The sequence below is a fragment of the Nicotiana tabacum genome, chromosome 10 (assembly GCF_000715075.1).
Source record: "Nicotiana tabacum cultivar K326 chromosome 10, ASM71507v2, whole genome shotgun sequence".
NCBI lineage: Eukaryota > Viridiplantae > Streptophyta > Magnoliopsida > Solanales > Solanaceae > Nicotiana > Nicotiana tabacum.
This window is the reverse complement of record NC_134089.1, coordinates 160,384,700-160,401,034: the sequence shown is the minus strand read 5'-3', so window position 1 is coordinate 160,401,034 and position 16,335 is coordinate 160,384,700. Positions and strand designations below refer to the sequence as shown.

The window sequence follows — 16,335 nt, the reverse complement described above, 5'->3', positions numbered from 1 at the left end:
TGGGAAGGTTAAATTATATCAGTAGGTTTATTGCTCAGCTCACAACAACCTGCGAGCCAATTTTCAAATTGTTAAAAAAGGATGCTGCAATCAAATGGACCGATGAGTGTCAGGAAGCATTCGATAAAATAAAAGGGTACTTATCAAACCTACCCGTGTTGGTCCCGCCAGAGCCAGGAAGACCTTTGATTCTTTACTTGACGGTTTTGGAAAATTCATTTGGTTGTGTATTGGGGCAGCATGACCTCACTGGCAGAAAAGAACAGGTCATCTACTACCTTAGCAAGAAGTTCACAGCTTATGAGGTTAAGTATACTCATCTGGAAAAGACATGTTGCGCCCTAACATGGGTAGCTCAAAAATTGAAACACTATTTGTCATCCTACACTACTTACCTCATTTCTCGTTTGGATCCCTTGAAATACATTTTTCAAAAGCCTATGCCAACGGGAAGACTTGCAAAGTGGCAGATATTGCTCACGGAATTCGACATCGTCTATGTGACTCGGACTGCAATGAAGGCTCAAGCACTGGCCGATCATTTAGCCGAAAACCCGGTCGATGAGGAATATGAGCCGTTGAAGACTTATTTTCCTGATGAAGAAACAATGCATATCGACGAGGGGGAACAAATCGAAAAACCTGGCTGGAAACTTTTCTTTGATGGAGACGCCAACATGAAAGGAGTAGGAATAGGAGCTGTAATCATTTCTGAAACAGGGCATCACTATCCTGTTACGGCTCAATTGCGATTTTATTGCACCAATAATATGGCTGAATATGAAGCTTGCATTTTGGGGTTAAGGCTAGCTGCAGACATGGGTATCCGAGAAATCTTAGTCATGGGAGATTCGGATCTTTTGATACATCAAATTCAAGGAGAATGGGAAACCCGAGATTTGAAGCTCATACCATACCGACAATGTCTACATGATCTTTGTCAGCGGTTTCAATCAGTGGAATTCCAACATATTCCAAGAATCCATAATGAAGTTGCTGATGCATTGGCTACTCTAGCATCAATGTTGCACCATCCAGACAAAGCTTATGTGGATCCAATACATATTCAAATCCACAATCAGCACGCTTATTGCAATATGGTTGAAGAAGAATTTGATGGAGAACCATGGTTCCACGACATCAAGGAATATATCAGGATGAGCATATATCCCGCACAAGCCACAGGAGATCAAAAAAGGACCATCAGGCGATTAGCAAATGGATTCTTCTTAAGCAGAGGAGTTTTGTATAAAAGAACACCAGATCTTGGATTATTAAGATGCATAGATGCCAGACAAGCTACAACTGTCATGGCTGAAATACATTCAGGAGTTTGCGGACCCCACATGAGTGGATATGTGTTGGCAAAGAAGATCCTACGGGCTGGTTACTATTGGCTTACCATGGAGAGAGATTGTATCAGTTTTGTACGCAAATGTCATCAATGCCAAATACACGGAGATTTGATTCATTCTCCACCATCCGAGTTGCACACAATGTCGGCACCATGGCCTTTCGTTGCTTGGGGCATGGATGTGATCGGACCAATTGAACCGGCAGCATCCAATGGACACAGATTCATTCTGGTAGCTATTGATTATTTTACCAAATGGGTTGAGGCCAAGACATTCAAATCAGTGACCAAGAAAGCTGTGGTCGATTTTGTCCACTCAAATATCATATGTCGATTCGGAATCCCGAAGGTGATCATCACGGATAACGGTGCTAATCTTAACAGCAACTTAATGAAAGAAGTATGTCAACAGTTTAAGATTACACATCGTAACTCTACCCCATATCGGCCCAAGGCGAATGGAGCAGTAGAAGCAGCCAACAAAAACATAAAGAAGATACTGCGGAAAATGGTAGAAGGTTCAAAACAATGGCATGAAAAATTACCCTTTGCATTATTGGGATACCGCACTACTGTTCGCACTTCAGTAGGAGCAACTCCTTATTTGTTGGTATACGGCACCGAAGCAGTAATTCCTGCAGAAATTGAGATTCCTTCCCTTCGGATCATTGCCGAAGCAAAGATTGATGATGATGAATGGGTCAAAACCCGTCTAGAACAGTTAAATTTGATTGATGAAAAACGATTGACCGCAGTATGCCATGGTCAATTATATCAAAGAAGAATAGAAAGAGCATACAACAAAAAGGTGCATCCCCGGAAGTTCGAAGTAGGTCAGCATGTGCTGAAACGCATTCTTCCACATCAGGTTGAAGCAAAAGGCAAATTTGCTCCGAATTGGCAAGGACCATTCATTGTGACCAGAGTATTATCGAATGGTGCACTATGTTTAACAGATATTGAAGGCAAATGCATAGATATGGCGATCAATTCTGACGCGGTAAAGAGATATTATGCATAACTTTTGAATGTTTGTATTTAGCACTATTTCAAAGATTGAAATGACAAAGGCAATTTATTCTGCTGTCCAAACACTATACCATTTGCTTCCCCTTTGAGCCATACTTGTTTCTTTCCTAACCTCTCTTGGAATCAATAAAAAAAAATCTTCACTATTATGGAGTGAACTACGTTTGACCTGATCCCTCAAAGAAGGATACGTAGGCGCCTCACGGCTCGGTCATAGGGTGCACAACATGCACAATGTGCACGGAAAAGAAATATCAAGAGACCCCAATCAAGAAACTGGGGCAGGAATTGTATTGGAAATAAGAAAAGATTCCAAGAGTTGTAATTTTAAACCCATACCACAGCTATTTAGCTTTTAATACCTTTTCCATTCCTAACCTTATACCAAAAAGACCTTTCGATCAATCTTAGAAAAATGCTGATGCAAGTAAATGAAGTGGTACAAACAAGGAAAGAAAGTAAAAATGAGAGAGTCTTATAGGTGAAAACCCACACGGGCACCATAAGGCGACGGGAGTTGAGAGAAAAGTAAAATGAGAGAGTCTTATTGGTGAAAACCTTCGGAGGCACCATAAGGCGAAAGGGAAGTGAAGAAGTGAAAAATGAGGAAAATTGATCAATGAAAACTCCTTGAGACAATTGAAAGGAGATTGATTGAAAGACTGGGTTGATTAATCCGAAATGCATACCCTGATCATTGGTGCCAGTAATTCCAATCAGATAAGTCCTTTATTCCTTTTCCAACAGTCATCCAAAAATTGGATTTTTCTTTTCATTCTATAATTGTCGAAATCAGCGTATTTCGCTACTAATAATATTACTTTCTCCAAGCTTTGAGATAAATTTTATTCTAAACAAATAAGAAAAAATGTCAAGGTATACTACCAAGATCCAAGGCTACAAAATACGGCCACGAAAGGTGGGAGATAAAATATGGGTGTAAGAAAGAGGAAATCAAAAGTGGATTAGCAAAGTCAGAAGAGGCATTTGATTACAGTTAAAAGGTTTTAAAGGAAAACATACAGAAGGAAATCCTATAGTCAAGGATCAATTACAAAGACAAAACAGTCTTTTCAATCATTCCAAGGCAATAAAGAGAGACGAAGAGAAACATCCCCATCGGCAAGAATACCACAGCCAGTCACCCTGCTTTAAACTAACGAAGTTTTCTTTGATTTAAAACAGAGGCAAATACAATATTTGTGTCAGGAAATACATGATTAGAGAAATCAGGCGTCCACCTGGAGAATGAGGACAAAGAATTAAAGAAATCAGGCATCCACCTGGAAAATGAGGATGAGAAAAGAAGAAGTCAGGCGTCCACCTGGAGAATGAGGATGAGAAAAGAAGAAGTCAGGCGTCCACCTGGAGAATGAGGACAAAGAATTGAAGAAATCAGGCTTCCACCTGGAGAACGAGGATGAAGAATTGAAGAAGTCAGGCGTCCACCTGGAGAATGAGGATGAGAAAAGAAGAAGTCAGGCGTCCACCTGGAGAATGAGGACAAAGAATTAAAGAAATCAGGCGTCCACCTGGAGAATGAGGATGAGAAAAGAAGAAGTCAGGCGTCCACCTGGAGAATGAGGACAAAGAATTAAAGAAATCAGGCATCCACCTGGAAAATGAGGATGAGAAAAGAAGAAGTCAGGCGTCCACCTGGAGAATGAGGATGAGAAAAGAAGAAGTCAGGCGTCCACCTGGAGAATGAGGACAAAGAATTGAAGAAATCAGGCGTCCACCTGGAGAACGAGGATGAAGAATTGAAGAAGTCAGGCGTCCACCTGGAGAATGAGGATGAGAAAAGAAGAAGTCAGGCGTCCACCTGGAGAATGAGGACAAAGAATTAAAGAAATCAGGCGTCCACCTGGAAAATGAGGATGAGAAAAGAAGAAGTCAGGCGTCCACCTGGAGAATGAGGATGAGAAAAGAAGAAGTCAGGCATCCACCTGGAGAATGAGGACAAAGAATTGAAGAAATCAGGCGTCCACCTGGAGAATGAGGACAAAGAATTGAAGAAATCAGGCATCCACCTGGAGAATGAGGATAAAAATTAAAGAAGTCAGGCGTCCACCTGGAGAATGAGGATGAGAAAAGAAGAAGTCAGGCATCCACCTGGAGAACGAGGATGAAGGAAGAAAGAAAAGCAGTCGAGGCACCCACCTGAAGAACGAGGGAATGCAATTGAAGTGTTGAAACCAAAAGCCCACTCATGTGAGAAAGGAGCACACTTAGAATCAATAAAGCAGAGGAATCCAACAGAATCCCCAGCAAGAAACAACAAGAGTTCCAAGAGGAATACGGAATAAGCCAAATGCCCAAGATTCACCAAGATATCAAGACAACAAGAAACGCAAGGGCATGATCTAGATAAGATTTTATAATTCATGTACCATAGTCTAGTTTAATTTTGTATTTCCTTTAAAGTAAGGTGTAATAAGGAGGTCAGCAAGCAGTAAAAACAGCACGAAGCAGCAAGTAACATCACAGTCCCACGGTAGTCCCAGCTACCCAAAAATTCCCGAACTACACTGACCTGATTCCTTTATAGCCAAGGATATGTAGGAAACCTTTGAAGCAGAGGTTCGGTCAAATCTTTCTAAAAATGCTTCCCACGGAGTATTCGAACGGGCAAAAATCGCTCGTGTCCGCTCACTTTATCTTTGTACGAAAACTCTTCGAGTTTCCGCACAAAGAGGGGCAGCTGTGAGCACGTGATTTTTGCCTTACGAAAAATTACTCCAAAATAAATCAAAATAAATTTCTTGTACTGTGTAATTTCTGAATTTGCGTGGTGTTAAATATTTGTTTATGCCCGTAAAATGTTTGCTTTGTTATAATTAAACAAAATTAAAATAAAATACATGTTGCATGCATATAGGATTTAATTATGCATTTAAGAGATAATTTAAATAAAAAACACAAAAATATGCATTAGTTCTATTTTAAATGTTTCACTGTGTGATTGATATTTTGTCTATGTGTTAAATAATTATTATAGAGTAATTAATATTTTTGTGTAAGGTTAAAAAATTGTTTATAATTTTATTAGGATTTTTTTTTATTTACTAATAAAATTAGAAAATAATTGAAAAGGGAATAAAAATTGGACCTGGATTTAAATCCAGGCCCAAAACAAATTACACTTCCTCAGCCCAATCCAAACAACCTGTCCGGTCCAGTCCCAAGCTAAGGCCAAACGACGTCGTTTGGTCACCTCTCATCAAGAAACCGTTCGATCAAATCCAATCAACGGACAAGATACATTACCCTTACCCGTAACCCGTTACCCGATCCATTAACCCGATTCAGTCCGACCCCAACTTTAAACCAAACGACGTCGTTTGATTTAATGAATTAATCTCAGCCATCCATCCTTCCTAATCCAACGGTCCATATCCACCCACCATTCCCCTATATAAACCCGTAACCCTTTACCCGCCCCCCTAACTAAACACCCCCCTCTCCGCTCCTGTTCATCATCGTCCCAAACCCCCACTCTTAACCCTAGCCGCCCTAGGATTCCTTCGCCTGAAACCCGGCGGCATCAACGCCGCCGGTCACCAAATTAACACCCTAGGACCTCCTGAACCTCCCTTACACAAATCCAACCTTAGTTTCCTTCGAATCAGGCCACAACTTTTCGAATCTTAAATCGAAGGTTGGCCTGAAAACTTGATCTAAACCAATCAGCCCCAAATTAACACCATGGCTTCCCCTAGTCATCCTGAGTATGGATCTGTTGGTTGTTAGGTTCGAATCCGTTCGGAACTTCTCGAATCTTCTTTTGAAGATTCGGACCAAACAAAAATTTACCCAGATCTGTTTCAAACTCACACCAGTTACCCTCCTGGCCTCCCTCGTGCCTAGAATATCTTTGGTTCTTCTCGAATCTGACCAGAAATGGTTAAATTCCAAATCGTGTTTTTAAGAACCCTAAAAAAACCAAACTTCCGGATTCTGTGCCTATTAAATGAAGATTGAGGTTTAATCGACCTTAGTCGAAGTATTTTCAGTGGAAAATACTTCGACTAAGGTCAGTTTGATTTCAAACAAAAAGGTCCAAATCCAAGTTGAGTTCGAGTGAAGATTCAGAGGTATTTTTTCTATTTCTTTTGTGTATTCTACGTGTATTGTTGTCTGTTTTAATAGCTTTTTAATTTTTCATATTCATTTTTTATCAATTCTGTCCTTTCTGTCTCCTACCTATTTACCTGATCCGAATGTGAATAGTTTCTATTGTTTGTGATTGTTTGCAATGTGTGTAATCGACTCGATTAAGTTCGTCGATTAGTTATATTACGAATTTTTCATTTCTGAAAATGTTGACTGAAACAGTCTGATTCTATTGTTTGGACTAATTATTGACAAATGTTGTAAATAGTCTATTGATTAGTATTCATCAATTAAATCATGTTTGTTTATGAATTAGTGAATTCAAAAATATGCTGTATTGTTGTTTTCTAAACGGGACATTGTCAGTATATTGACAATGCTCCTGTATTTGTTTGCTTTTAATTCAGTTTTGAATTCCAGTTGAAAGAATCCTGCATGTTCTGTATAATGTTAAGTTTGTTTTATTCAGTTGATAATTCCCTATTTTAATTCAGTTTTTGTCAGTCAGCTATTAGAGATGTAATACTGTTTCAAAATCATAGGATTGGTTATAGCTGTAAATCAGAAGATAACTAAGTTTGTACAGATTTTAGAAACTGTTTTGCTATAGGTTCTGATTTTTCAGTAATAACATTAGGATTTTAGGGGCATTTCTGGGAATGAGCAGTAAAAAACAGGGTGTTAGTACTAGTATATTATAATGTAATGTTAGTTGCTATTAGTTAATAATACTAATGGGGAACAAGGGATAATGGGCTGCTGAAAATCAGGGAAAAGGTTTTACATAATGGGATTTTCTGTTTTTTTTAAAGAAGAAGGGGGTCCAAGAAACACTTGAATTGCCTAGGACCAGCCCTGTATAAATACAGGAGCTGGACAGACAGTTCAGGGAGGAGACAGAATTTTTGAGTGAGAAAAGAGAGAATATTTTGAGTGAGAAAGAGAGAATTTTAAGAGAGAGTTTTGCATGCAGAATTTAGGAGAGTCTTTGAGGAATTTTCAGAAAAACTGGAAGAAAGTTTAAGAGTTCCTTTTGAAGAAATTTTAGGAAAATTGAGAGGGAGTTTCAGATTTTAGGATCAGTTTTCAGAAGAGGAGAGTTTGAGAGATTTTAAAAGAGGAAAAAGAAACAGAAAAGGAACAAAAGAGCATTCACACACACACACAGATATACAGCAACAGAAAAACAAAAATCAGAAAAAATGGGATTTTGAAACTGAAAAGGAATTGAAATTTGAAATGTTGTTTCTTTTTGTTGAATTTGTTCAACCTTACTTGGTTCCATTGATTCAATTAATATTTGAAGTGTCCAGTTTTAAAAATAGCTGTATTGTGTATCTGTTTTCTTCGGATCCTCTTATTGCTCAAATTTGAGGGAATACTGGTATTTCGCTGTTTTTGTTACTGCTGCAACTGCTGAAACTTACTTCTTCTACCTTCATTTTCAGGTATATATATCCTTTTAAATTCTATGTTGGAAAGAGATTCAATATGGTGGATAAATGAAGATTGAATTGAAATTCTGTTTTTATCTGTCCAAATTCATCAATTTAAATTTCGTTTTTTATTTTATGTTAGTTAATTAGTAGTGAATTCAATTTAATAGCTATGAGCTAATTGTCTTACTGTGAAAGTTCGTATAAAGATTTGTAATAACATTAGCTCATTATCTCATTAGTTTAATCATATTAAATTGTCGAAGTAGGGAATATGGTATGAATGTTGGCCATTATTTAAACTTTGTTGTTGGTTAAGTAAGAAGTGATGTAGAAGGGCCAAGATAACTATAGTAGTGATATTTTTGTTACATAAGGTTAAGATGATGATGTCGATAAGATAATAGATGTGTGTATAAACTTTGGTGAAAGGTGACATGGTATAGCTTGTTACGATGTTTAAAATATTATGAAGGTTTACAACATATAACTAAGTTGCATAAGGTAATTTTATTGAATTGGCTTGTATAATAATTCCTTTCTTATAAACTCGAATGCCTATCTATCTTCTTAAAATAAATTAACCAAGTAATTAGGCCTATTAGATTAAAAGCAAGCATATAAGAATGAACAAAGATGTATAAGCATAAATTGCCACACTTCATATCAATGATAATTAGAAGTAGAATTTGCATTAAATAAATAATGAAAATTCTCGGAAAATATTTCCTTCCTTTATGAATCATTTATTTTCAGTTTCATATGCAATTTATTCTTTGGCATATATATATATATATATATGTCATATATGTTTAAAAATAGTACTATATATATATATATATATATATATATGTCATATATGTTTAAAAATAGTACTAATCATGTTTTTATTCTGTTCTTTGAACTTGAATAGTCTTGGATAAACATGTTATATGTGGAAATTCCATAATATCATTATAAATATGTCGCGCGATTAGGGATACGTTCGCGTACCCTGATTATATTTTTAAAAGCAAAATTCGGATTATGCGTACGCGCAATTTCGAACGAATGTTTAATAAAAGGATTTTTCTAAAGGCGTTAAATCAATTTCACAAAAAACCCGAGATGTACGGTTCACTATTCAAGAAAAATAAATATTCTTGATTCAAAACAATCTCGGAGAAATGATTGCTTAATATATTATAAAAATTATTGTGTACACGTACGCGTGACACAATTCCACATTTTTAATTTATAACACGAATATACGTACGCGTAATTCGATTCAAAGAAGGTTTCAATCGTAATAAGTATAAGCAATAGTAAAATCAGAAAACATCAATATTTAATAAAATCAAGTTGATTAAGCCAATAATAAAAACAGTTAAGCGACCGTGCTAGAACCACGGAATTCGGAAATGCCTAACACCTTCTTCCGGATTAACAGAATTCCTTACTCAGGATTTCTGTTAATCAAAAAAAAATAAACAGAGTCATATTCTCCTCGATTCAGGGATTATAATTGGTGACTTGGGACGCCTCAAAATTCCCAGGTGGCGACTCTGAAACAAATAAACAAATCCCGTTTCGACTGTCCTTTAATTGGAGAAAACTCCCCACGCGCCCCGCGGGCGCGGGAAAAGAGGAGGTGCGACAGTCGTTGTCCTCAATGTTTTTCTCGCCTGACTCCACCCGTTTTGTTAATGCTTCGATCCTCTTCATTACCTCTGAAGTTTATCCGGGCTCGGCTTCACCTGGTCTCACGATAACTTGTCCATCTCTCTGAGTATTTTCCCGGGATTGTTCGGGCTCAATCCTGCTAGTGGTGTGGCTTTGGTTCTGCAGTTGTGCTATTGCCACTTGTTGAGCCTGTAATATTTCAAAATTCAATCATAGGCTCACCTCATCACCTTAACCTTCGAGCGCTTCTTGAGCCATTAGTCGGGGTCCCCCGCGAATACTATTTTTGGGATCAGTTGGCAAATTGATATTGACGACCACCTACGAGTTAGCATCGTCCGGGTCGGCGGCTAGGACACTATTGGGAATCGGTAGGAGGCACATCATTACTAGGCACTACATTATTATTCTCGTCGTGATGGCCTGACTTAGCGTCAATGTTCAAGTGAGCAGACTAAGAGTTCGATATTCTTAGGCTGACCTGGAATTAAGATTTCAAAGAACAAGCGTAACATATGATGTGTTATGGAGATTCGTATCAAATTACCACTATTATCCTTAGCCCCACGGTGGGCGCCAAACTGTTTACCCCAAAAATAAGCAACAATTAAATTTGTACACTGTTTAAACGATACGTGGTTTAATTCAATATGAATAACTAAGAACAACAGGTAAATGATTTAAAGATAAAATAAATGATCAAACCAATCGCAATGTAATGGCCAAGTCTGATCTTAGATTGAATAGTGAAATTCGTACTCGACTAGGCCCTCTATACAAGATCAGTCGCGAGCGAAGGAAAGAACAAATGAATAATGCCTTGAACAATAGCTAGAAGACAAAGTAAATTTTTATTGCTTTGATTTACGTGTTACAATGTGTCAATATAAAGAAAACCTTCCTCTTGATATAGTAGGAGAATTTCAATCCTAGTACAAGTCTAAAAAAGGTATAAAATTTCTTTTTCCAATAAATGTTGATTTACAGTTGATACTGAACGGGATTTGCGCCATTATATCCGGTTGAGGGTGGATATTACGTCCCTCCTACGCATCATGTATAACCGTTCACCGTGCCTCCCGAGGTCCAGAAGCTATACTTGATCCAGGTATTTCATTTTACTGTATCTGATCTTGGATACATCGTTCATTCTTCCTTGGTCTCGATATGAGGGGCTCCTGGCCTCGATTATAATCACGTCGAGCCATGCTTCCCTTCATTCTCTCATCGGGGAGTCGAAAAAAACTCTACCCCGATTTTACTGTACACAATTAGTGAATGTAGCAGTGATTATTTGTGTTGTTTTTGCAAAAGCAAAAAAAAAAGTTGCCTTTTTATCTTTCAAACTTTTTTGTCCTTTTAATGTTTACAACAATAACAACATATCTAGTGTGATCCTACAAGTGGGGTTTGGAGAGGATAAAGTATATGTAGATCTTACTCTTACCTTGTGCGAGGTAGAGTGGTTGTTTCCAATAGATCCTAGGCTCAAGAAAACGTTTCAAAAACAGGTTAGGAAAATATGGTTATGATTAAAATACTGACGATTCTTGTTTGGATGGTTGATACATATTGTATCGTATCGTATTGTTCCTTTAAATACAATATTTGTTTTAATTGTTACTTATTTTATTTTATCGTATCATTAAATCCGTCTTTATGTAACGATAAAAAGTGTCACTTTATGTAACAAACGATTTGGTGAGGTCACATTGTTACCTTGTTCTTTTCTCTCATCTTGCCCTTCCTTATTATTAAATAATTACATTTTATTTTTTATCCTATCTTTTATATAATAATTCAACCTTGTACCCTACTTTTTCTTTGTAACATTGCAAGTTTATTTTTTCTCGTGAAATGATGATAAACATACAATATATCCAAATATTGTATTCATAACAATAATACCGTATAATACGATATATTATGAAATGATATGCAGAATAAATAAGCCATTAATGATTATAATCTCATTTTTCAAAATCATATTTTCAAATTAGAACTGACCCAACTCCAGTAAAGTCCAAATCAAACAAAAAATTAAAGCAAATCAAATTATTTTAGTTCAATTTAGTACTATATTTTTAGAAATTGAACCGAATCGACAAATTGGAGGCGCCAAAACAGGGAATTAAATAAGCATTATTTGAATCATGGCACTAACACAAGTGGCGACTGTTGCAAAGTGTCGTTATATATAGTACAGACATAACGCAGGCTTTTAATATAGAATCTCATCTTCGTCCCATTTCCCAATTCAAATTCTATGCTATTAATATTATCACACCATTAGTTCGCCCCAACTACTATGTCCTAAACGTACGTTCAAGGGGTCCAAAATCCAAAACTTAAAATTACTTCATCGCTTTGGGTTTGGTTCTGTTTCTGTACATTTGATTTGGTGAGCGAGACTTTCTTTTTTTTCCTCTTATTTTTTGGCATCTGGGTTTTGCTCCTCTGATTTAAGGTCATTGTTTTTGTTTGTGTACGATTATCGTGTAAATTAATTGGGTCTTTTTAGTAATGCATAAACCTGATTTTGAGGGGAAATATTTGGGTTATTTGATGAAAGTTTGTATCTTGCTGGTTCTTTGTGTGTGTTTTCGCATTCTTTAATTTTTCGAGCTATGAATATGGTGTTTTGATTAGAGCTACATTGGTTTTGTTTGTGTAGGATTATCTTGTTCTCTCCTACAAATCAATTGGGTCTTTTTAGTAACGCATAAACCTGATTTTGGGGGAAACTTTTGAGCTATTTGATGAAAATCTTGGTGTTTTTTTCACTGTGTGTGTGTGTGTGTGTAAACTTCTGGGTTTTCGGGATCTTTAATTTTCTGAGCTATGGGACTATTTTGATGAGAGGTACAGTTACTAATTTTTATGCTCCCCATTTGTGCTCCTTTTTACTGGTAAAATTAATGCTTAACGAGTAACATGTTTTTTGTTCATTCTTGGAGATATTTTACTTGATGTGTTGAAATCCTTAATCAGACCCAAATTAAGATATGATTTTGCCGTAAGATTCGTTATTCTTTTACCCTCATTGGCCCACCAATTGAAAAAAAAAGGCACCTTTTGTGCATAGTATTTCCTTGACTTTTTTTCTGGTTCACTTTTTGCTGAACATAGTCATGTATTTTTCCCTGGTTGGATCCTTGGGTTGTGATTTATTAGTATTTTATTATATATGAATGTTTGAATTAGTTGGCAGCAGCACTGCTATGTTATATTACCAATGTTTGAGAAATGTCTTAGAATCTGTTGGCAAATGGACAGAGATTCGTATCTATATGATTTCATTATGTTCGCCTTCTCTTTTCTTGGGATGCCTGAATTCTAGCTGTAATACCAATAACTATTGTCCTAAAGTTGATGAATAGTCAAAGGTGGGAAAAGGAAGGATGTAGGTCTTGGACAGAATTGAGGAGTATAGGATAGCACCATACTACAAATCACAACTGTAATTTTCTTCTGTTTTGACTCTTGATGACTGCAGTGCTCTATCTTGTAGATAAAGCATTTTATTCCGTTGTAAATGAAAGAACTTCAGGTTTCTAGAATAGAGACGTATTATGAGGACGTTGTTCAGCTAATTGTATGACAAAAGAGGAGATAATATCAGATAGGCCTTTCAAATCCTTCCTTATCGATAATAAATTACAGCTCAGTTTTGTATCAGACTAGCAATATCCAGTTCACTGAAGAAATAAATGCCCTTATTATTATGATCTAAAAGAAGAATGTCTAGATTTGTGGGAAGGTTGATTCAGTCTCGTGAACCTCGTCAGGGAAGGCAAAATTTTAAAATGTATTAGGGTCAACCTTGTTCCAGCTTTTCTTACACTTGGATAATCCTGTGTGCTGTTTCTACTGAGATAGTAATAATTACCAGAAGCACTCTATCTTTTGTTTCTTGTTAATTTTCACTAGTTTTTGGCATACATGAATCTTGCATTTGTCTATGATGACTTTTTGCATTGGAGTTTATTCTTCTAATGACTGACTTCATCTCTTATACATATTTAAAAGGCAGGAAAATGCCTGAGAAAATTACAGCTGAGGCTCTTCTGAACAACATTGTGGAATCAATTGCTGATGGGCTGTCGAAGCAGAAGTCGGGGTCCTTCTTTGAAGAGGAGAAATCAAGCTCGGTTAATGCTCAGCTCAATAGGCTATTTGGCCGTCAAAAGCCAGTACACCATATTTTAGGTGGAGGCAAATGTAGGACACCTATATACCTTAGCTCTCCTTTGTCCTTACTATGGTTGTATTACCAATCCTAAATATGCTTCAACCGATTTGTAGCTGCTGATGTGCTGTTGTGGAGAAACAAGAAAATTTCAGCTGGTGTTTTAGCAAGTGCCACAGCCATCTGGGTGCTATTTGAGTGGCTGAACTACAATTTTCTTTCACTGTTATGCTTTGCTCTTGTCATTGGTTTAATTGCTCAGTTTCTTTGGAAAAATGCCTCCGGCATAATGAACAGGTAATAAAACCGAACCTATTTCATGGGCAATATCCTATTCTCCTTTCTTATTCTCATTTATCAATTGGTATGATACTCTTGAATCAAGTTAATGGCGATGCAATCTTTTTGACAACAGGTCTCCAGCTAAAGTCCCTCGTCTTGTCTTACCTGATGACCTTTTCATCAGCATTGCCAAGTCTATAGGTGCTGAAGTAAACCGTGGTTTGCGCTTCCTTCAAGATGTTGCCTGTGGGAGTAACATCAAACAATTCTTAGTGGTAAATCTTCATATTCTTTTCTGGAATATTTTCAAATGGTTAAGCTTATTAAAGTAAGGATTGTTCCTCAAAATCCAATTTCAAGAGTCTTTCATTATAAAGCTCTACGCATTTGATTTGTATTAGGACTCTCTTTCAAGCTAGACTTTTTCAAGAATTATTTTCTTTCCTCTGCGTTAACTTCGCCAAATCTCTTAAGGTCATGGAGCTCACCCTATGGTAAACTTGCTTTTAATTCAGCATTTGTCAAGCATCTTAATCAATTTGATTGATCTGGAATATGCCGTCATAAAAAAAACAGCGGTACATAAAGATCGTATTATTTCTACATTTCCCCTCTTCTTATGTGTGCGCTCCCAGACAGCTTTTCATTCTGTTTCATTCTGTACATAAAGCTCGTATTATTTCTACATTTCCCCTCTCCTTATGTGTGTGCTCCCAGACAGCTTTTCATTCTGTTTTATTCAATTCAGTTGCAAGGAGCCAAAACAGATACTTCTCTCTTTATCTGTTAAAAAAAAAATGTCTACATGTTAGCTCATTCTAGAGATCTCTTCCAAACAAATATGGCTGTTGAAGTACGATGCATATGTTCGCAATGGTATCCCCAGATTTTAGAAAACTTATAGGTACTTCTACTCAACTAGAAAAACATCAATCGTTTGAGTTGGTTGGTCAACTAACGTGCAAGTTTTTTGACATTAAACTTTCACCTCCCAGAGGAACAAAAAAGATAAAGACGACTCCAGCCTTCTTTTGTCTTTTCTCTAAATTTGTTTTCTCCTCATGGGTTAGATTTTCTCCCGTGTATATGATGTAACTTAATGCTGAAACTCTTATTTCTCATTTGTGATGCAACTAGCTGCAGAACTTCAATAAATTTTTGCAAACCGTTTTATTCATTGTTAATTGTTATGAAGACAATCTGTATTGATGTGAAATGCTATTGCTCAATGTTTGATCAAATCATTTGATCCTGAGTCTTTCTGATGACTACTAAATTAATGCCTCGGGATTTGTTCTAGGTTGTGGTGAGCTTATGGATTGCTGCTATTATTGGAAGCTGGTGCAATTTTTTGACTGTTCTGTACATCGGTAAGAGACCAATGATTTTATATTTGCTCTGAGTTGTCAAGGTTTTAGTAGGGTGTATTCATATTTTTCCCTACAACTCACATCAAGCTTCAGAACGGTTCTAATTTTAGCTATGCTTGCGATGTTGAATGTTTTAAGGCTTTGTTGCTGCGCACACGCTCCCAGTGCTGTACGAAAGATATGATGATAAAGTTGATGGCTTTGTATATAATGCCCTCGAACGGCTTCAAGGCCATTACAAAAAGCTGGATCGTGGTATCCTCAGCAGAATCCCTACGGGCAAATTCAAGCTAAAGAAGTTTGAATAGATTCATTAGCAGAAAATGAACTTGTATGCAGAAAGTATGAAATGCATTTTCTGCTTAGGCAGCAAAATGCTGCTTTTAACCTTTAGAATTAGTTAAGGTAATGTCTCAATTAGTTCACAGTCAATGTATTGAACGTTAGATGGCATTGGAGAAACTTTATTTGCCTAATTATCTTAGTTGGATATGGCATTTGAAAATAACTTGCTTTTTACTCTCCTTTTCTTACTACTATCATCTGTGGTTGTAGTATTTTAGAAGCATACATGCATCGTAAATTATATTGAAAATTTGTGCGAAAATGACGTTGTATAACCGCTTTCAAAATAATAGCCGAAAATATATATATTCTGTATTTTATAGACAAAATTTATAAACTTTTTCGGCTAGCGAATATAAATAGTTTTTGGCGTGGGCTAAAAGTGATAATATCCCTAAATTGGTATAGGGCAAGGGCTTTTCAATGATGAGAACTTAGCTAGTGTTTGGCCATAGATTCCCAAATTTATTTTAAAAAAAATCTAATTTTGGGTGAAGTTTGGTTTGAAGATGAAAAATTTTTTAGACATAATTTTTCATAACTTTTTTTTTTTGA

General features: G+C 36.6%; 1 protein-coding gene across 1 annotated transcript; it reads left to right on the top strand.

Moving 5' to 3' along the window:
• The first annotated feature begins 11,858 nt into the window (after nucleotides 1-11,858).
• LOC107803494 (reticulon-like protein B8) lies at nucleotides 11,859-15,954 on the top strand. Its single transcript, XM_016627236.2, has 6 exons — nucleotides 11,859-11,995; nucleotides 13,624-13,815; nucleotides 13,900-14,080; nucleotides 14,199-14,340; nucleotides 15,366-15,435; nucleotides 15,574-15,954. The coding sequence occupies exons 2-6, from the start codon at nucleotides 13,632-13,634 to the stop codon at nucleotides 15,741-15,743; spliced, it is 747 nt and encodes a 248-aa protein (XP_016482722.1). The 5' UTR covers nucleotides 11,859-11,995; nucleotides 13,624-13,631; the 3' UTR covers nucleotides 15,744-15,954.
• Nucleotides 15,955-16,335: the final 381 nt, after the last annotated feature.